Genomic DNA, 21,646 nt, shown 5'->3' with positions numbered 1-21,646 from the left:
CCGGACCAGTTCAGCTTTGTTAAATTCAGTCTTAAAAACGACCTTCCAGTTGTTTTTTTCATGACAGTTTTCTACTTCAACCCATTGGTCCAATTCAAATCAATACAAACTTTCCAAAATCTTCAGAATTAAAATTAAGAAAAACTAATTCCAATCAACTTGCAGTGTGCTCTTGACGTTACAGAACAGCACATCTGCCTTTAAAATAATAATTCTCAAACAGTTCATGAATATGCAGTTTTCATCAAGCTGACCTGGAGATTTCCACATGCAATACAGATGCAAGAGTAGTCTGCGGCAAAATGAGAAGACCACTACAGAATATTTACTGCAATTGAAAATTTTAATTTAAAGTGATTATCAACATTATTTGATACAAGATTGCTTGCTTTAGAAATGCTAAGAGAAAATTTAAACCAAGTACTCAAAAATTTTGTCCCAAGTATATGATGCTGCACAATGAAGTAGAAAACCTGGGCATTAATACGAGATTTTTCAATGCTCAAGCCTTTAGCTTAGACATTTTGCCAGTTTTCTCACAGTGGAAAACTCCCTTTGCCTTATCATTCATTACAACAGCAAAAAGCATCAAGTACATGCACAGAAAATTGTTAGCTATTGCTGTACTTTTCCTGCATGCTAAACACAATTTGGATACTAGATGTGATAACATGGAGATCAACACCTCTAGGTTTTTATGGTTCTTTCCATACAGCTACTGATTCTTGCAAATATTTTTCTCACCTGGTTAAGCAGGTATAAACCAATGTTAAGCTTTAATGCGATTTTCACAATTCTCAGCTAAATGTATCTGTTAACTCTGCAGATTATATCCAATTATCATTTTATAGATTCTGTAGTTACACAATAACATTGATTTCCCAGCAGTAAGAGGAATGATATGATTGTGAGGTGTTATCTACATGAGTTCCTACCTGCCTTTTTGGTTGAGGTAGAAGAAGATTTGGATCCTTAGGTTTAGCAAAGCGAGGATTAACAGGAGAGTCAGAAGAGACCAGGGCTGGTCTATCTATTTGCTCCTTGTAAAGCATTTTTAAATTATGAAGACAGAGTGGGAAAAAAAGAAAGACAGTAAATAGAATTCTAAGATCTTCTGAGGCAGAAAGAAATAAAAGTTGCTTTTAAAGAAACAGTATTATAGAGCTTAATCAACATGCTTTGCAGATTTTTGTCCCCTACTCATTTTATCAACCCTTTTACCATCAAAGATGTACCTAAAATTCAAAAAAATTCCGTGTTCATAGAGAGGCTATGATCAGAAGGTAATAATGCAACAAGGTTTCCTTGAACATGGACAAGCAAAGTTCTGCTCAGTTATGACACGCAGAAATCTCAGAGCACAGACAAGTAGCTGGAAAGAGTGCAAACAGCAACGGTTCCTAGACTGGGAAAGTCACTTGACATCTATAAAGCCTACACTTTTTGAGGACTTAAGTATGTAAACAAACAAATGCATACAAGCACAAAGAATTAAGAAAGCCACCACCCTTGACAAAACTTTGACACCTTGCATATCCTTCCTTCAGATCTTTCAGATGACAGACCTGAATTTGTTTGACTTACTAAGCCACCCCATTGGCTAAAGTGTGATTTGGGGATTATCACTGTTACCATGACAGCACAGGATTATTTTAAAACAGCGCCAGCATTAACAACAAACTATGAAAGTGCTGTGAAATGTTCAGACATATTCTACTATGCCTTCCTTAGGAATGAAAATAAAAGCTGGACATATCTTCAAAAAGATTAGGTTCCCTTCCTATGCTTTCTTTAAATGTTCTACAAAGAAAGAGTCCGCAGGGTATTTAGTTACCTTTACTCACAAAGTACAGGAAAAAAAAAGTTATTCTGCAATACCACATACAGCCAGACTCCTACACAAAGGAGAAATCCTACAGACTGGTTTACAAGAGATTTCCAGTCTCTGCAATTCCACACAATATTAATATGCACTATAATATAGCATATTGAAATGCAATGATCTATATATTATTTAGTTATATTTGTTCCCGCAAAATTAAGAGGAATACCCTTTAATTTGCATAAAGAATTAAAAACAAGGAAAGAAAACCCTATCCAAACATCGAACAGATCCACTTTTTTCCCCCTGAGATCTGCATCACGTTCACAAGGAGAGACTACTGTTTAATTTCAGAAATGACTTATGTTCATCTATCACCTACCTGCCTCCGAAACATTGTATTTGGAGCATTTTCTTCAAACTTGGCCAACAGCTGAGTTGCCATTGATTTAACTTTATTCTGGTTCACTCCTTCTTTGCTATCATTCTGTTCTTTCCCAACACTTGTCGCTTGGCTTGAAAAGCCTGAAGCCTGCAAGAAAACAACAGGCTATGGTTTTCCTCAAGTTTACCTATGAGGCTCGTAAAGAGAGAAAGTGACATCCTTACAAGCCAATGATGAGAGGAAATATAGTCCATAGCATATTAAAAACGACACTGCTTAGCATGCAAAATTCACTGAAAAATTATTTTCTTTGGTCCCAGAGCACAGTAAAAAGGGAACATGCATCAGTACTAGGGATGACAAAGCAGAGAGTCAAAAAGGTAACTAAATCAGAGAGAGTGGACAGAAAATACAAGCTCTTCAAACAGAAATTGTTCAAATAACTGAGTTGGGAGGAATAAAACAAACAAACACACCTATACCTTAAACATTCTTGGGTCAGAAGAAAAACTGGTGTGATTTACATAATGCTCTTATCTCTTTCAAATTATTTCAGTACGTTTAGCTTGTTTTCCACACACAGAACAGAGCATTCAAAGTTTGAAGGTGACAGGCTTTTTGTTCCTACCAAGCACAAAAGGCCAAGTCCCAGCCCCCCAACTTCCGCTGCCTCCTCAGCTCTGGTGCTTATCAAAGAACTGGGTACGTGTCGACACTGCTCAGCACTAACCTCCTCAAAGACACCAAAAAGACCTTTTCGACGTCTTTTGTTAGTCTCATTTTCTTCTGTTTTCCCTTCAACCTGAAACAGTAAAGCAAAACTAAGTATATGCATTACTATAACAGCTACCAAATTTATTCAATCTGTTCTTCCCCAGGCATTAGATCCACAACCAGGTTAAGTGTGGTCTTGTGGTCTGGCCTCTGTTAAATACCATGACTATGGGTGAGCAGTGCCAGTGCACCCCTCGTTAGGCCCCCCCAGCTCAGCAGGATCGCTCCTTGCACAAGAAGCCCTGCTGGCAGTAGTCATGTATGTAACAGCAGCCCTAACTGGGAGCTCCTACTGGGCTCTGCTGGGGAAAAACCCACACTTTGTTCAACAGAGGACCTGCAAGCCTTGTGTTTGCCTATTCCTCCTTAAGTACTGATGACTTCGTAATTCATAAAGCATTAGCACACTCTTGAAGAAAAAGGCATCTGAGCATCAGTTATTCTGTGAATTTTAATCTACACTACATTGGTTTCCAGATAAATATGACAATCCAAGAAAACTCACTCTTCCACTATAGCTCTGCATCTCTTTCAACTCAGATATCTGCATGCAGACCACGTTTTCATAGTGCAAACATGTCCCTTTTTTTGGAGCAATTGTTGTCTGCCTCAAACGTCCATCTCCCTTGCAGGGTTCCCCTTCCCAACTCTGGTTTTACACAGTAGTACTTAAGCAAGCAACCAGCCTATTTTGTGCTCAAGCTATGCATGTATGCCGTCATTTTACTGGAAATTACACAAACAAACAATATTTCACACTCAGTTTGCATGAACTCGCAAAATAGTCAATACTTAAAAGTTTGTGTCTTTTCTTATTAAATTCAGTCTTTAAGAGATGGCACAATTTATGTAGTTATGACATGGTGGCTTTTTGTCTTGTAAATGTCATGTTAGTTTATATTTTATGAACAATAAACCACATTCCACTTATTTGCATTTGCCCACACTGCAACTCAATGACTGCTCAGCTAATTAAAACAACAACAAAAAAAGAATAAGGAGACAAAGATCAAAGAATACAGGCTTTCTTTTTACATATACACTGTTTATAATAAATCATTATGCAGTGAATAGAAGTAATCTCAAACATCTTCTGGGCAAATACCGAAAGAATCAGAGGACAATATTTTGATTACTTCACATGCTTTGGTACACTGTCTTTCAAGCACCACCTCTCAGTAATCCAGTTTTACACTACCTATAATCATTAGTCTACCAAGAAAAAGTGAACAGCATAACAGCACAATGTATTCTGCATAATAATCTGTACCACATAAAAGCAGAATTTGTCTAAGTGAATGAAGTAAACAAGATGTTGCCTTTCAGAAGCAACATAAAGGACTTTTATTAACTTATTTACAAAGTGAAAAACAAAGCAATTTAATTGCCTAGCAAAACTCCAAGAAAGAGGATTGTGCCCTTTGTTGTGCAAACACCTCGATTCATTTCTTAGTCTGGAGCACAGGAAATCTCAGTTCCTCGCAAACTCTGCTGACACTGGTAGGAAAATGGAAAACATTACCGAGACCTGCAGAGGCTGCAAGGGCAGCTACTGCCACACCAGCTCCAGCCTCCACTTCCTGGTCTCTCACCAGTCACACCCAGATAAGGATTCCCTGTCTAGCCAGATAAAAGAACAAACTGGATGGTGCAGAGAGTTCAGGAAGCGACACACGACACTACATTACCCCAGGTGGGTTTGGACTTTGTGATACACAAGTGCTCTCCTACTGTCCTACCTGGATAGTGCTCAACACCACTCTGTGCAGGGCAAAGAACCACAGCAGTGAAGCCACAGCCACAATTTAACTCAAGCAGTTGCTTTCCAAGGAGCCTCGTTTCCCAGATAGTTTCTGACGGTTATGGCCTTTGCAAATCTCTGTCCCAACTTGATCAGTGTACTTCTTGCCAAGCTTCACGTCCCGCCCATGACAAGGCTGCAAAGCCTCATATAAAGTAAGCGGCCTTGATAGTCTCACTCCCCAAGCTCATTTGCAAAATATTGCTTCCCCTTCTCCTTTCAAACGAGCCCCTGTGGTGTGAAACCAAAGCGGCCCATCAGGCAAATTACCTCATGCTTTCATGTAGTGCCAAGAACTACACCTCCTGTTATGAGACAAGGCATATTTCATGACAGGAGGTTAGTCGGAGGGCTGTATGCCTTAGTAATGGAAAGCTTTCCCCACTACCAAAAGTCTATTTACTTCTGCAAATAACTTAGAGAAAAATAATAATATTGTGGTCATGAAAAAAAAGTTTTTCTTCTAAAGAAGTCACCCACAAGAAAAGGCAATGTTTATTTTGCCTATTTAGTTTCTCACTGCTTGGTTAGCTGGGAAATGTGTCACTTTGTTTTGTGTGTATGTAGGTGGCAGGGAAAAGTTATTTCCTCACAAGGATATATGAGGTTACTGGGCAGCTGACTGTCCATTGGTTTTGAAAGTATGTTTGGGGATGGAAAAAATTTGAGATGTAAGTTAACTCTAGGAAATATCTGGAAATTCTCAAGTAGTTTTTCAGACAATTGAGAAGAACAAAAAAAAAAAATCAATCCACATTTCTACTGCAACTGAAAAGGTAAGATAGCAACAAATTTAAAAAGCAACATATTAAAAACATTGAGACATGTAGTACATACATTTACACCTGTAAGGACACCAAACAAAAACAAGTAGGAAAAGTGTATTTTTGCAGGCAAAAATTAAGAGTATTTGCAGTGGCAAATACTGAATGAAGGAAACAAAGATAAAAAAACAACAACAAAAAAAACAACACAACAACTAACTTAATTTCTACATATCCCAGGAAACTCGAAACCTGGAACAGTTTTGCATTAAGCTGTATTTCAGAAAACACAAGTTAAATTCATTCTGGTGGAGGAGTATGGGCTGCTGTCTAACTCGTGTTGGTTAATCTGCATCAGTTGGATTAGAGCAGTCTCAGAGAGACACTGCTGCCTCAGAGCCAAGTTTTGCAGACACTCCCCATTTAAAATGGAGTTAAAATGAACGTAGGTTTGGCTGTGAAAGCGAAGCCCCTCCTTAAGGTCTCCCTTCAGCAGAGGCCCAAGTTAATGAATAGACAGAGGGTGAAAGTTTATTACTGAATAATTTAATTACAGTAACTTTTAAATTAAATCATACAAAACTTTTGAAGTTATAATCCATTCAGAAATACAAAAACAATACTCCCACTGCACACAATCCTATGTCAAAGTATTAATTCCAGTCTCCATACCCCTTCAAAGCCCTGTAATCTTTAATTGCAACATGTACAGGCATGGATGCGTTTCATACAGGGACATAAACAGGGCATGTCAATAAGTTTTCATTAATATGTGACAGGGAGAGAAAAGTATATGGGTATGTATGAATAGATCATTATCTCAGTCATGTTAGTCAGTCTTGCCCACTGTTTGTCACCCTTGCAGGCTTTATATTTATATATCTAGAAGGGTTTGAAGGGCTCTCAATAGCCATACCCAGGGAAATTGCAGACTTTCTTTCAAAACAACAACCAAAAAAAAACACCCACACAAAAAAATATAAACTTAGCATCTAGCATTACACAAAACCTCTTAAAATGCCTTTTGAAAAAATTCCAGAAAGAAAATACAAGAGACAATACAGGTAAGAGAGCCAAGATCTCCAACATTTTAAGTTGGAAACCGCAATTTATAAACACACCAAATAAAACATCCTCCTCCCCTTCCTTTTATCTTCGCTGAAGAAGATTGACATGGAGAATTAATACAATTTCTCCCCAAGTACACACAAATTCTCACTGAGATTAAGAAACTTGCATTTACAGAGAATGCTTAACTGTGTTTATTACTAATGCTTCAGCAATTTGACTCTGACAATAATTCAGTTTTATCATTACAAACACCATAAGGACTGAGTATTTGCATGTGTGTTATTTTAGTTTACTCTGGAATCTTATTTTACTTTTTTTAATGTGAGCACAAAATATCCTTCTACAGGTCTTTTAATACTAGGATATATAAAACCCCCTTGTTTCTGAACCTGAAAGTTTATTTTCATCTCTTTAAAAGAGAAAAAGATACAGGGCAAGCCTTTCTTCACAGCTTACCTTCGGTACTCGTTTTCTTGGTAAAGTTAAATTGATGTAATTATTAAAGATGAAGTTTGATGATTTTGCTGAAGAAAGATCATTATTTTCTCCATTTTGCTTGTCCCCAGCATCTGTTCAGAAAAAAAAAAATCATACAAGGTACGGGGTGACTTTTTAAAAGAGGAAGAGAAACACCAAGGAATGGACATGACTTAGGCTGTCATCCTTACAAGAGGATGACCTGATACATTAACTTAATGATTTCAAGCAACAGTTATCCAACTGCTTCTGTTCTCTGAAACCACCAACGGCCTCCAAAACCCTGGTCTCCCATCAAGTTTTTCCCCTCTTTCCTTTTCTAGGGGCAAGGTAACTATTGCAGACACGTTCACGTGCCAGAATCACTCAGCTGGGAAGGGGCTCTTGGCTCAGAAGCAGTGCCTGTGAGCAGCCTCTATGAAGTGCTCCCATTCCCCATACCTGGGAGACCCCATACCTGGGAGAACTCAGAGCCGTCTGAATTCAGCTTACCTACTGCCTGCAGAGGTGTGCCCCTGAACAGCTCGTAAAACTTGGAGAGGTACATGACCATACTGAGCTTGTCGGGCTCCCCGGCTGATCCCACCTCCTTCCCTGTAGTCACAGGGGGGATCCCAAATTCCCGCTCAGCAACATCAAATGCCAGTTGGTTGTTTTTGACAATGTCTTCTTCATTCAGAGCATCAAAATCTCTGTAGGGAGAACACACCGGCATCAGTGGCTGTTTGCTGCCTGCTGACCTTAGAAACACACAGCGCTTCCTTGCGTGTTAGAGGGGTGCAGGAAAGCACCACGAGAGAGGGCATGGGCGTTTCACCAGGTCAAAGCTACAGAGTCTAAAAGTAAGAGCATCAATATGAGTTTTCTTATGAAAAAGCCTAGCTTTGCCAGAAGTGTCATTTAAAAGCTATTTCACAGGACAGGATTTTGATGTAGTCTCAGAAAAAAGGATTCCCTTATTTATGAAAAAACACAATTCCTCCTCTGAAGTGCTAATAAACCTCTTTACTCTCCAAATACAGCTGTGCTACTACGAATTTCACCTGTTAGCAATTGGTTCTTCAGTTTTTATTAGTTCTATAAAGCACCAAAAGCCACAAGTAGTAAATTTACACTAGCATTTTAGAAAACAAACGTGATATACGTGTGTGCATGCACACACACGCAGGCACTACATTTCTTTTTAAGGCGTTACACACACAGTTTGAATGAGGAGCTCCTGTCTACGTCAACCAGATTTATTAGTGCACTAAATAAGTATCACACATCTGGAACTGCATTACCCATTCTCTAACCCATTTTCTACGGGACTTATTTTAAGACTCCAATCCCTTGAATGGCTTCCAAAATTCATGATTAAAATAAACACGTGAATAAAGTACAAAGCTCCATGCAGGGTAGTTTCTCTCTCCTCATAAGAAGTGTGAGCTTTTGAACCCCCCAAAGAATCTCTCTCTTCCCACCACCCCTCAGGCCTGCTTCTGGAGCCAGGGGGTGCAGGCAGCCCTCTGCCCCAGCGCTGCCTCCTGCTGGGCCTGCCTGGCTCTCATCTGGCCATGTCCTTCAGCAGTCCCGTGTAACACAAAAAGCCAATGAGACCAAACACAATGTTAATAAAACAGCAGGATGTCTGTTAGCTCAGGAAGATAAATCTATCAGCTTTCTAGAGAGCAGTGTTTAAGAGGCATACTTTCCACACACAAAGATCAATTTGCTTTCTACACTCTGTCTTCTGTGGCAACAAAACTATTCGTAACCCTCATTTTTTAAAAATAACCTGAGAAAAAAAAAAATAAAAAAAAAACAACCAAGAAAATTTTCTTACAAGGCTAGCACGTCCGCACATCCTCAGGCAAAGCTATACAAAGAAGTACCCTGGGCATCATTCCTTTTTTTTTTTTTTTTTTTCCATCCCACACACTATCACACCTCATAAAAAAGTTCAATAATTTCTTTCATTTATCCACTGTAAAGGGAGGCTGACAATAATTCATCCACAAGTCCTAAATCTGTGGGTGACTAACCCATATAGGAAGGCAAGAAAATGCATCCAGTGCATTTTGGAGACCCGGGACAGGACAGAAGAGTGGCCTCGCTATAGATATCATCAAGCAGGCCCAGTAACCCACTGCCAGCAATGGCCATTCCTGCCATCTGTTACACACCAACCCTCCTGTATCTAACTGAAAAACCTTGTAAAATATTCATATATAAGAAGTCAGGCCTTGTACAGTGAGGACCCCTGAATCACAATATAAGGGTAGATGCTGGCACAGATTCAATCCCTAAAGCAGTAAATTTTCAAGGGCCATCCCTTGTTGCACAGCACTCTTCTGGACAGAGCTGTGCAAAGCTGCCATTTCCCACGGCACCTCTGCGGCCCAAGGTTTGTCTACACTACTATTGTCGCAACCACTACAACTCATCGAGGACAACTCATTTAAGACTCATCCAGGTATTTTTGGAACTCATGACAGTGCCATTATGGCTGTGGTTTTAAGCATACTCTAAAAAGCAGTCTTCAGGGACCTAGGAATACAATTCTCACATTCTGCAAGCATTGCAATTTTTGTTTTAAATAGCCAAGTGACTCCCACAAACATGATCAAAAGTCATAAGGTTCAAAGCCTTCCTGGCTTTTTAAAAGCCTATATATTTTGTTTTAAATGGCATGCAAGGACATGCACAGAAAAAAAAAAGGCAAAACAAAACCAACCCCATTTTCCTGTCCCCCAAGGCCAGTCATGGTGTGCATTCCCTTGCAAAAAAACAAGCAACTGAAGGAAACTGTAGACTGTCATTGTTATTCTGGCTGCTCTTACACTATACTTCGTTGAATACTTAATATACGCTACACTTAACAAAATCTACAGATGCCACTTACATGAGGTCAGGTCTGAAGCGATGGATAATTGCACACAGTGCAAGGCCACTTTTCCAGGAGGTAGTCAGGTCTGTGACGCTAACATTACGGTACCCTTCTGTCTGTTTCTGACACCAGGTCAACAGCTTGTTAGGCCGAATATCCGACTCTGCAGTTAGTCGAGATCAAACATTTCAATCAGTTTTTTTATGTTCAGAAAACTCCAAATATTAAGCCACACAAACATGAGATGTCACATACCATGTCTTGAGAGATTCACAGATCTTCTAACGGAGCTTACTCTTTCAAGAGGACATTGCTGTAACTCATTGGTAACAAATAACTGTCTCACCTACAAATAAAAGTGATTTGTAACACAACATCAGAATTGCTTGGAGGAGAAAAAAGATAATTTCTTTCTAGGTTAACTTTATCAACAGATGGATCTGAACTAAGGAATCTCCTGAAGATCTTGTTTATGCACTACTTGTGGCTGTATATGTCCTGGGAAAAACAAAAACAAAAACAAACAAAAGAACAGGCATCTGTGATTTTACAAACAAGCCTTTTAAGCACTGACCTGGTGAGGTCGAACACAGCTTGAGTTCAAGTTCGGGTATCTTGTTCCTGGGTCAATGGTATACTGGTCAAAGTTCTTGTTAATATTTTCAGGTGTAGTCTGAGGCAAGAGTCGATAAATGCTTTCTCTTATAAAGAAAAAAAGATGCAAAAGATAGTGATTATAACATATTTATTATTTTATGAGTATCTTATTTTTTTGCAGTTACCTGAACCTTTATTTTGATTCTGCCAGGACAAGTGTCATGCACTACACGTATAATGCATCCACACCATTTCTTATCCCTGCTCAGCAAGAGAAGGATGCCAGACAGAAAAAGGACAACAAAAAGACAGACTTAGAACTTATACCCATATTTTCCTGAGGCAGGAAGAGCAAGAAGAAGAGAAAGAAGAAAAATTTAAAAGGAGGTTACATCATACAGTCATCTGCTTTTGCTTTAACCTCCACCCAAGGAGTAACTTCTTTACCACATAACAGCACTAAATCCCATCATTCTACAATTCCTATAACCACCCCAGCCTTTTCTATTATGCTGTTCAATTTTCCATTTGGGACTATGCCGTGTTTGAGTCATCCCACAGGCTTCTATCTTAAAACTCCTCAAAGAACTGTACTTAGTAATGCTCCTACTTGCATTACCACAACCATGACTATTTCTACTGCGTATCTGCCCCTAAAACAGCAGTGCAGCTGCTGTAAGGACCCAAGTCAGCAACTTCAACCACTGACCATGGCCACACCAGGATTACTGGTGTAGTTAACAACAGGATTTTGCTCTGTTCAGAAAGACATTACACAGAGAAGCTTATGATTTGGCATTAAAGCAATTCATCTTTGCCACATATTTATCAATCAAAATAAAGAGGGTGCCAATTGCTAAAATGTAAAGTTAAAATGACAGATACTTTAAAACCAATGACCTTCATAAATGGTATTTGTTTATACATGTTTCAGGAAAAAACATTTTTTTCTAATTAAAAATACAGGTGCTGAGATGGTTGACGGATTAGTGCTTGACAAATAGCTTGATTTTTTCCACTCAATTATTATACTTGATTCTAGTCATTCACAATTTAAATTAGTGATTTAGGCCCACACCACACACGTTGCTCAATCTGTATCAGTGTTCAGGAGCTTACAAAACAACAGCCTAGAGCCATTGCAAATTGTTAGTAACCTAAAAGAAAAGGTAATTTCAACCCAATGCCATTGCAGGGAAGCAAAATATTTCTCCTATTGGCATTTCATCTTCCACTGCCTTCTACCAACACTACAGCTCCTTAAAATACTTTGAAAGCAATAGAGAAGACAAAAGCAGTACTCACCGTTCAGCAAGGATTTCTAATGGGGGTTTTCCTTGAGCCCAGCTCCGCACCATCCATACGGTATCAAAAGCAGCTAAGAAGCCTCTTGCACAGCCAGTACCCATTGGCCAGAAGGGCTGTAAGAAGCATTTACATTTTAGTTCCTTGTATTTCTTGACGTCTTATTGCAAAAGTAACTTGCCATGTGAATTTGGAGCCTAGGGTTTCATACTGTCTTAGAAAAGCAGCCCAGAAAGAGTTAAAATAAAATCTAACCAACTCTTTTAGTTTTTAGAGGTTTCTCTCCTCCATGTCGTATTTAAGAAAATACTTTAAAAAATATGCTATATTTAAAAACAAATTTCTTAACTTGATAAGGTAAAGGCTGGGGAAAAAAAAAAGACTCTGAATAATCAAAAATCAGTTAAGCTAAAAAAAAGGGGGGGGGAAGGAAGGGAGAATACCTTTCTTTTCATCTCCTAATTTTGATTTTAACTGATCTTTTCAAACACTTCAGGCTGTCACCGTGAGTAAAAGAAATATATATACATTAGCTGTAACATACACTTTTCACTTCAGAAAGAGAACGTATTGAGGCAAAAAGACTGCAGTAAAATTTGGATTAAGTTTTTCCCTCTTATTGAAGTCAGGAGAGTTATGCCATGCACCCAAGCTGAGGACACACAGCTCATAGTTTTCAGACAGAAATAAAACTTGGATAAAGCAAAAAAATCTCAGCCAGAGACTGCCAGCCAAACATTAGTTATGACATGAACTACGGCAAAGAGAAGAGAGAAAATCCTATTCCAAAGAAGGTACCATTGTTTCAGAACATGTAAGAGAAAATAAAGTTTATTTTGCAAGAAAGACAGAATGGCTAGATTTTAAAAACAGACAAAGAAAAAACACTATTTGGAAGATATCCCTAAATATACCTCAAGTAAACTATCTCCAACAAGTGCCACCAGGAGCTGATGTCTGTGCCTCTCTCTCACCAGTGCAGCATTCTCAGATGCGTACATAGAGGTAAAATCAAACATTGCTACGTCTGGTTGCCCATAGTGATTAATTGCAAAATCCAAGGATGGCAGCTGGTAGTTGGTTGCAAAGTCAGCAGCTTCTCGGGCATAGGACAGCAAATTGCTCTGGTTCACATTTTCTCCACAGAGGAGCAATTCAGTATCAATATAGTCCTGCAAAACAGAGGCATGCTGAATTAGATACTCCAACTATCCTCTCTGAATTGCAGCATCGAAGTCTCGTAGCATCAGAGTGGCAACTCTACATCTCCTGGTATAGAGAACCAAGGGAAATTTGTTATCATCTCTGAGAAGTTAGTACACAAACACAGGTTATTGTACTACCCCAAACAGGAACTCTCTATGCCAATACTGAAAAGCACCTTTATTTACAATAAAAGACGATAGAACCTCCCAGCTCCTCGACTACGGGTTATTTTCATAACTTCTGTGCTATCAAAAGATGTTATCACCATCACCACAGTGCTTTTTCCTATGTGTGTGCACCTCACATATGAAATCACATGGGAGCAGAAATATCTACATACTGATGTAATAACATGTTGTCCTGAGCCTGAAGGCTTGACTTAATATTTCAGTAACACCAAATTTTAACATGGACTATGCAAATTTTTCTGCTCTTCTGTTTGGGGCTGTTGGTTTTTGTTTTGTTTTGTTTTTTTCCAGACAGTGTGGTAAAGGACCCTGCCTTTACAGGTCATTCTACTTAAAGCCAACAATTATTAATAAGGCAGTTTCTATTTACAGCTTAATTGTGGATGAGACCCTAATCGCAGGGATGATGCCACAGAACTGCTATTAGCCCAGCTGTCTTTAGGCAGATTGTTTTCTTCACTCAGACATGAGTGGCTCAGGGAAACAACTTGCAAGGCCACAGCCCTTCCTCCCCAAACTCCTCACAGCTCTCATGAGGCTGTGCCTACCTACAGGCACCAGCCCCTCAACCCCAGAGGCCACCTACTGCTCTCCCATCACCTCTGGGGTGGCCGTCCTTCACCTCTCCCAGCCTGGCTGCTCTATCCTGGAAGCTGGCATCCTCCAAAAATACTGAAAATTGTGGCACCAAGTTAAATGGTCCCATCAGAAAGAAACCTTTTGATAGCTCCCTACAAACACTTCCTCTGGGAAATTATACTTGACTGTTTTGGCAACATCTTACTTTGCAAGAAAAATTGACTACTACTGCATTTCCTGGAAGAGAAATTTAAACAGTGCCAAAACGCTTTCTAGAAACAAAAGAGAACAACCTCCCCATCTTAGAGAAGGGAAAAAAAATAAAAGGAAAAAAAATGCTTTTCAAAAGGCCTCAGAAGTTCCCAAGTACTTTTGAAAGTTCAGAACATATTATTTATGGACTCTATGATGTTTCATCAACTTTGGAGAATTGGCATTTTAGCCTTGTGTGGATCTTAACACTTCCTTGTTTGCCTCATGAAAACTGGACACAGCTGTGCTAGGTTAACCTTTAAATAAATTAGTTTTTTATTTTCTGGTGTGATGACCACACCATGCATTTCCAAGATCCCATTTCAGTCCGTTTCAGAACTGACAAATTTAGGAAGTATCACTTTCAGTTCTCATCAGAAACTTTGTGCTGCCTGAGGGGAAAAAAAAAACGTCACTCAACGGAGTAAGATCTAAGTGATCTGAGCTTTAATTAAGTGGCCTAGTAAGTCTATAAACACATTCTACAACATGCAGCAACATTTATGCAGATGTTCACACTTAGTCTGTGCCAAGTAACCAAAGTGAGGTTTTACCCAGGATTTTTACGTACGTTAATAATCACTCCTTTGTCCAGAAGACTCTGTTTTTTTGCTGTCATCACAAAATAATGAGTGCTATCTTTGTAGTAAACAATATTCTCTAGGTCAATTCCTGAAAGATAACACATTTGTTATGAAGTACAATGCATTTTCTGTGACATTTACTAACAACGTGACCGATGCCCACAAATTCCTTCTTGGGATACATTCATTTTCCCAAGGATATTGGTCTTAACCCCCAGGAGTTTATCCCCACATAATTTAAAGGTATTTGGCATCCTACTAAGAAATAGTTAACTGCAGCCTTACTAATCTTCTGAGGTAGAAAAGGAGAGTAAAGGAAACAACATGCTTTGTAGGTTGCTAGAACTTTGGCATTGGCTCTAACCAGGAGTTTGAGTGTCAGTTATAACAACAAAACTAACAAATCAGTTGTAAATCAAGAATGGAGTTGCTTGTACTGCCAGTAGGTACATCTGTTCTGAAACCCTTTTTCATACAGCTATATTTCACAGTTTATATTTTAAGTATCTATGGCAGACTCCCATCTAGTTCTTTCCAGTTTATCAGATTTACACATCAAAAAGCAAGAACAAACTCCTCCCAGAAGGGCAAAGCCCTTTTCACAGGGTTTAAGCTGTTCAGTATGTGAACAGATACAAACAAAACAAACTATGTCTTAAGGGAAAACTGTGGTCACTGAAAATGCTCTTCTAAATTTGGACATAGCTGACATTTTTACAGTTGAGAAGAATTTAAACATTATAACAAGCTATGATGTGGCAATACCCAAGCTAAAAAAATGCTACTGTACCATAAATGGACACCTCCCTTGGCAGCATTCTGACATCATTAGCATTTTATTACTTGCTTTTAAATAAAATATATCCAAATTAATGTTAATAGGAATGGGAGGGTGGGCCTGCAGATAAAGACTTCCTCTACTGTCTCTTGTATTTATTTGTCAAAAAAATGAGGATCCACCCACCCGTTTCCTCTTTAAGGTCCTGGAAGAACTTCTGATTGAAGATGAAAGCAACACCACTAATTTCTTCTACCTTGGCTTCTGCAGTTGTATTTCTGTTTATAAAATTGGCAGTGATAGCTATAGCCAGCTTTCCACGAAACTCCTTTCTCCTAAAACCTGGTAAGAAAAGAAAATAACTAAAAACACTGGAAACTTCACATCAGACTTTGAGGCAGCATCAGTTGAAGGCAACTCAGTCTACTCCAACACTTAATCAAACAACATACAATCAGCACATTTTGTTTTTCCTCCAAAATTCCCTTGAATGCAAAGTCTTTTCTCCCCAATCCCAGCTGCAAAAGTAGAGCTGTACCATATTCAAGATAGTCTTGTTTAAAAAACAAACAAACAAAAAACAACCACTGAGGTTGGGAGGGGAACTATAGAAAGAAGTTGAACATAAGAAGTTAAGTACAAATGATGACTAAAAAACCAAACAAACTGGAAATAGTGAAGTAAATTTAATGGGGGGGAACATTTTTACGTGCTAAATAACAAGTGGATTTTTTGTTAGATGGGTGGTAAACAGTGTATGAAAAAACATGCAAGAAACCAGTAGTTAAAAGCAGCAGAGAAAAATCTGAAAAAATAGAAACCTCTATAACAGTGCTTAGCTGCACATGCTACTAACTAATCTGGCTTTTCAAAGATTGAGGGTTGAAAAGTATTCAGTGCTTATCTTTTATTTCTAATGCGAGCAGTTCAATGTGAAATTACGTGCATTCTCACTCCATCCTAGTTAGCTTCTCTTCCCAAAAATGCCTGCTAAGCAGTAATCTTGCAATTTCACATTCAGTTTTTCCCTCTGTGTATTCTCCTTATCCTTAAGTAAATTGTGAAGTAGAACAGGGGGTCCTTAGAGTATTTTTAGCCAATTGCAGATGGCTTTTCAGAGAATATGTACATTTTCTAATAAGAAATCAATCACCTATAAAATTTTTTCTTTGTGCTTTTTGGTAGGTTTTTGTTATTTCATTGGGATAAATTTAACATGAAAATACCGGCTTCTGTATGTAAACAATCTTTAGTGCACCAAATAGTATATTGTGTTTGGCAGACATAAGAATAAACAGACAAACTATGAAACTAACAAAAAGGGGAAATGGTGTATTTAGTGACCTGAAACTAACATGGATATAATTAAAGCTACAAGGAAGGTATATAATTAGATAAACAGGTTTGTTCATGTGATACAAGAGCAGCTTAACCAGTGTCTCACTAACAAAGACAGCTCAGGTGGTCCAAATTCTCAGCAATGGCTCAAGCTCATGGAGGACGTGGTTTTGTTTTTTTTTTCCCCCTTACAGTAATTTATTATCTTTGCAAATTGTTTCCAAAGTAGCTGCTTCTGAGGTTAAATCATCTTTACACAAGACTAATACCTGTGATGCCTTCATTAAAGCTGTCACCTTTTGGTCTTTAGATCGAACATGTAGTGGAAATGTATGGCACAATAGTAAAGATAATGCATTTTGTCAGCCCCCTTCAAGTTAAATCATCATGTAATTACTTAACATTGAAGCAAGGCAATGGCATCATGATATATTTTCAAGGCAATACAAATACAGATGGTTTTGAGGATCAGTAATGATATTTAGGTGATTATTCTGAAGATAAGTAGAAGGTAGCACATTAAAAACTAGTTTTCACAGATATTGGTGTATTGAAAGGCAGCCTGTTACTTTTCGTTCTCATCTGACTTTCAGGTCTTCCAATGTACCCTACAAGAAAAAATTAGTATAGCTAAAAGCACACATTCACATACCCTCTAATGTGTTCCTGCGGCCATCTGCACCAATAACAACATCAAATTCATACTCTGACAAAGGGTGATCCACAGGGAGAAATTCAGCCCTCCAACCTATCTCTAAAAACATAAAGAATAATATTTATTCATTCTTCAGGAATACAGTAGAGAAGTGTTTTCAGAGTTTGAAGAATGGGCATCAGGATAAATGGTCCATTTCTATTCAAACGGACTCGTGTTCTGCCTCAGATCAGTGCAGGGAAGTTCTGCGGCAGTCAAAGCTATGTTCATGCTGTATTAAGCAAGGTGTCAAGCTCATAAGCTGACAACAAAAAAGAAGCCTTTATTTGGATCACCTAATGCACTAAACTTCCTTTAAAACTGATATTACCAGACTATACATAAAACACTTAATTCTCACAGAATGTCCCCCACCAATGACCCTATTAGGACTGTAAACATGTATAATAACAGGAAGAACTGGGCTTTAAAAGAAGAAAAAGAGCATCCTATTCTTAATAATTTTAATTCTGTCTTCTAAATGCAAATTAACAGAAACATACTAATGCAGCTAAATTTAATCTTTGCATTAACACAAAACATTGTCTGAAAATGTTTGTATTGCCCTATTTAAAAAAAGCTATATAATATGCTTTAACTACCTATAACATTTTGTTTGTTCTACCATTGCTACATGAACATTTACAGAGAAATAGCATAGTATTTTAATGAAGTAATTAAAAATATAAATCTGTTGCTACTACTCCCTAAATTCTAATTGAGAGAGATTTTTCTTTATTTCTTAAAAAAAAAAAATCTGCATAAGATGACTGATAAGACTCTGTGCTCCAGTGGGACTATATTGAACGTGAAAGCAAAATGAGACCCTGAGAACTTAATCTATTTTCAATAATTATATTATCAATCAAGAATTGTTTTTGTAAGAAGATACCAGAAAACCAGACCAGACTCCCTACAAAGCCTCAAACACCTGCCAGAAGGCATAGTGCAAAACCTCAACCTTTCAAGTTGGATCGTATTTTAAGAATTATCAGAGCACTGTCACAATGATACTTATCATGCCTACAATTGCATGTAGCAAACTTCGCTAAATAAGAAGGGCAAAAGATTCCCATTTCTTTATGCAGAATTCAACTATCTTGAGTGATTTCACATGAGACCTGACATAAAAAGAAGTTACTGTGTACAGAATCACATTATGATAAACAATACTTTGATTTTCTTGATCTTCAGGAGGTTCCAGGACTTTCACAAATTCTAGATTCACATGAATTTCAACTCCTAAAATAAGTGCAACTTTGAAGAGGATAAGTTGAAGTTGTCGAATACCTGCAAACAGTGAGAAGCAAAGATGTATTTAATATATAAGCAAGCACAGCTCATCAAGTTGATACTCATTGTTAAGAAAAGTATATAGCATTATTATTTCCTATATTGTGATGAATTCAAGTATAGCGATTGCCACAGGATGTTCTCTTCTGTCTCAGTTTCCTCTTCCAACACAGTCTCATAGGTAATAAAACTCACTTCTGTGATTTTCATAAGCTTTTTTTGTTTAGAGCTTGCCTTCTTAATGATATTTAAAGGATCTGCATACCCAATACATTGACCATTTTAAGACTGAAAATTTTTACAGCACATAAAAATATTTCCCTGTAAAATAATCACACTTCCTTCCTCATTAGATTAAGGGGTGCATCTATCTTTAACATACCAGAATGAATATCAAGATTCTTCATACAGTAGTAATAAAAACCTACTGTTTAGCAATTCCAGTCTAACGAGCTGCTCCATAAGATTGTCATTTGTCCAACTGCCATTTTGCTTGAGACTTTTTTACTTTAATGAGACTTGTTTTTTTTAAAAAAAGTCTCCTTTTTTTCTTCCCTCCTCTTTTCTCAATGTGCATACATGTTTAAGGCAGATGAGCTTTCCGCCAAGTCATGAAAGTTTCCATTAATCTGATCTCTGTGCTCCTCTTATCTGAACGGGGTCCATGCCCTCAAATACTTACTGATGTGATCAATAGATCCTGCACAGAATTTCCCATAAAATTTCTTTGCTCCCAGTCCCCGGAGGTCATGGATTGTAAATGGCCAGAGATGCAACACATTGTTTCTCGAAAAAGTGTCCCGCTTCTCCACGACGACAACTTTGGCTCCAAGGAAGGCAAGTTCTATGGCAGTCCGCAAGCCACATGGGCCACCTCCAATAATTAAACACTACCAAAGAAAAGAGGGAGTTTTACACAAAGTTTAGTACTGATTTCCAAATAACTTCTAACTTATTTTATTCATATGACTTGGTATTCAGTCGGACTCATGCTACCAAGAGTGTCTTCAAGTCAACTATTTAAATCAATAAACATCCAAATTTGTTCACGAGATGTGCAGACAGTTTATAAAAGAGGATAAACTGTTCTGCACGCAGACTAGATCATCCAACAAAAAGGTATAACAAATGACACTACAGAAAGCCAAACTCCTTTTAGCATCTGCTTGTACATTTCTAACTCAGATTTAGCATTTCAAAAGTGCTTGCAGTAAACAGGATTACACCTACATAAAAGGGAACGGAAATAAGTGATCTTGGTGCAGGCTTTATTTTATTATTTTTTTTAAATAGGGAATTGGTGCACAATTGCTAGAGTTGCTAGATAAGCCAGCAGTTTTATGTCATTAGTTACTCTCTCCTTAGAGCGAGGGAGCATCCTGAATGTAAGAGCTTAGTTCAGCCACTGCTGTAAGGCAGGGCATGTCAAGAGAAGTCAGTAGACTTCACCAGAAGCGAAGAACTCAGCATGCCTTACTCCATTTTACACAGTGGATCCTTACCTTCAGGAAGATCGTGTTTGTTTTAGGAGTTTAAGTCTAAGTTTGGGCATCCTCAGAAGAGCAACTTAAACTACTACAGAGAATTCTCACTTAAGTTTTAACTGAGAACTGTAACTTTTCACTGATTAATAAGCAAAGGATTTCCAGAAAGCAACTAATTTAAATCCAAACATATCTAATGTTTCAATTTTCCTGACTGATCACTAAAAATTTAGTGGAAACAGTCTTAGAAGATGGACAACACCCGCTCCCCCTCCCCCACCCCACTCCCCATGAAGCACACAGGCTACACAAAACCTACACCGGTTCCAGTAACAGGCTTGGGCCAGGGAGAGACGAGGTGGGCACAAGCTGAGGGGTGAGCTCTGGCTACGAGGCTGAGCCATGCTGCGTTGCAAATCTGAGGCCGTTATCTCAGAGCCCAGACATGCTCCTGTGCATCCAGCACACAAAGCCAGACAACGATTACAGTTTCCAAGCAAGCACAGACTGTACCTGGAGGCTCGTTAGATACAAGTCTGGTTCCCATTACATTTCTTTCATAAAATGGGATCATTTATTTATATTGGTTTGTTCATTTGTTTTCAAGTTTAATATCTTAAAAATTATCTGGTACTGACTTTTGTCCAACCAAATTGTAAAAGCCTTGAATTAAAAATGTTTTTTTAATTCAATAATGTAAAGAACTCAAGTTCCTGATGAAAGAAAAGCTTCTGCAAGGTGCTTTTGTTGTGCTTTAAGCAAGTGTTTTGTTAACTAGTTATTTAATAAGTCAAAGCTAGGTTGTTGCATTAGCCATGTCCTTGGCTTTCTTCCTCTTAAAAGAGCGTATTTGATTCATAATTCCAGAAGACTTCTCACTGCATGCTAAGTAGTAAGGAAACATCAACAGATGCAACTATATAAAGGAAGAAAATAGAGTGCAGATGTTACCCTGATTGAAGAAGAGGATTGCTGGTGGAGCCTGGGTAAGCTCCTTCTGAACATACTTGTTGTGACTAACATGGGAACTTCGAGTTCTGACAAGCGACTGCCTTCACAGCTACACAAATTTCCAGCAATGTTTAGCAAGCACTTGGAAACATTTTAAAAATAAAGACCATACATGGTTTGATAAGGGCTTTTTTTTTTCTTTTTTTTTTTCCTTTTTTTTGGCCAACGAAGTGTATTACATATAAATAAATGCAACTTATTTTCTTTAAAGCAGTCTTTTGAGATTTAGTCATAGTGGATCTTGCCAAGTAATAAAACCCACACAGAAAGTATTGCTCGTTCCTCCTGGTAATCTACACCATGGTATGTTAAAATTTAAGGAGGATTCTGCCCTCTCCCCTCCTCCTATCATCATTGACAAAATACCTTCCTAA

The 21,646-nt window shown here is 38.2% G+C and overlaps 1 protein-coding gene across 15 annotated transcripts in view; it reads right to left on the bottom strand.

Annotated features, from left to right (window-relative positions):
• Positions 1-21,646, bottom strand: part of MICAL2 (microtubule associated monooxygenase, calponin and LIM domain containing 2) — a 163,971-nt gene that overhangs the window by 62,532 nt on the left and 79,793 nt on the right. For all 15 annotated transcript variants that reach the window (XM_040559324.1, XM_040559323.1, XM_040559335.1 and 12 more), the window contains 14 exons: positions 19,460-19,667; positions 18,658-18,774; positions 17,443-17,544; positions 15,639-15,794; positions 14,662-14,762; positions 12,780-13,037; positions 11,866-11,981; positions 10,538-10,664; positions 10,219-10,309; positions 9,979-10,126; positions 7,587-7,786; positions 7,074-7,186; positions 2,938-3,009; positions 2,205-2,354 (listed from right to left, as the gene is read on the bottom strand). In XM_040559324.1, coding sequence (XP_040415258.1) covers positions 2,205-2,354; positions 2,938-3,009; positions 7,074-7,186; positions 7,587-7,786; positions 9,979-10,126; positions 10,219-10,309; positions 10,538-10,664; positions 11,866-11,981; positions 12,780-13,037; positions 14,662-14,762; positions 15,639-15,794; positions 17,443-17,544; positions 18,658-18,774; positions 19,460-19,667 — 1,959 coding nt within the window. The remainder of the gene's footprint in view (positions 1-2,204; positions 2,355-2,937; positions 3,010-7,073; positions 7,187-7,586; positions 7,787-9,978; positions 10,127-10,218; positions 10,310-10,537; positions 10,665-11,865; positions 11,982-12,779; positions 13,038-14,661; positions 14,763-15,638; positions 15,795-17,442; positions 17,545-18,657; positions 18,775-19,459; positions 19,668-21,646) is intronic.

Source organism: Cygnus olor, chromosome 5, assembly GCF_009769625.2.
Source record: "Cygnus olor isolate bCygOlo1 chromosome 5, bCygOlo1.pri.v2, whole genome shotgun sequence".
Taxonomy (NCBI): Eukaryota; Metazoa; Chordata; class Aves; order Anseriformes; family Anatidae; genus Cygnus; species Cygnus olor.
The sequence above is the reverse complement of the archived record's forward strand: the minus strand, read 5'-3'. Positions and strand labels throughout refer to the sequence as shown.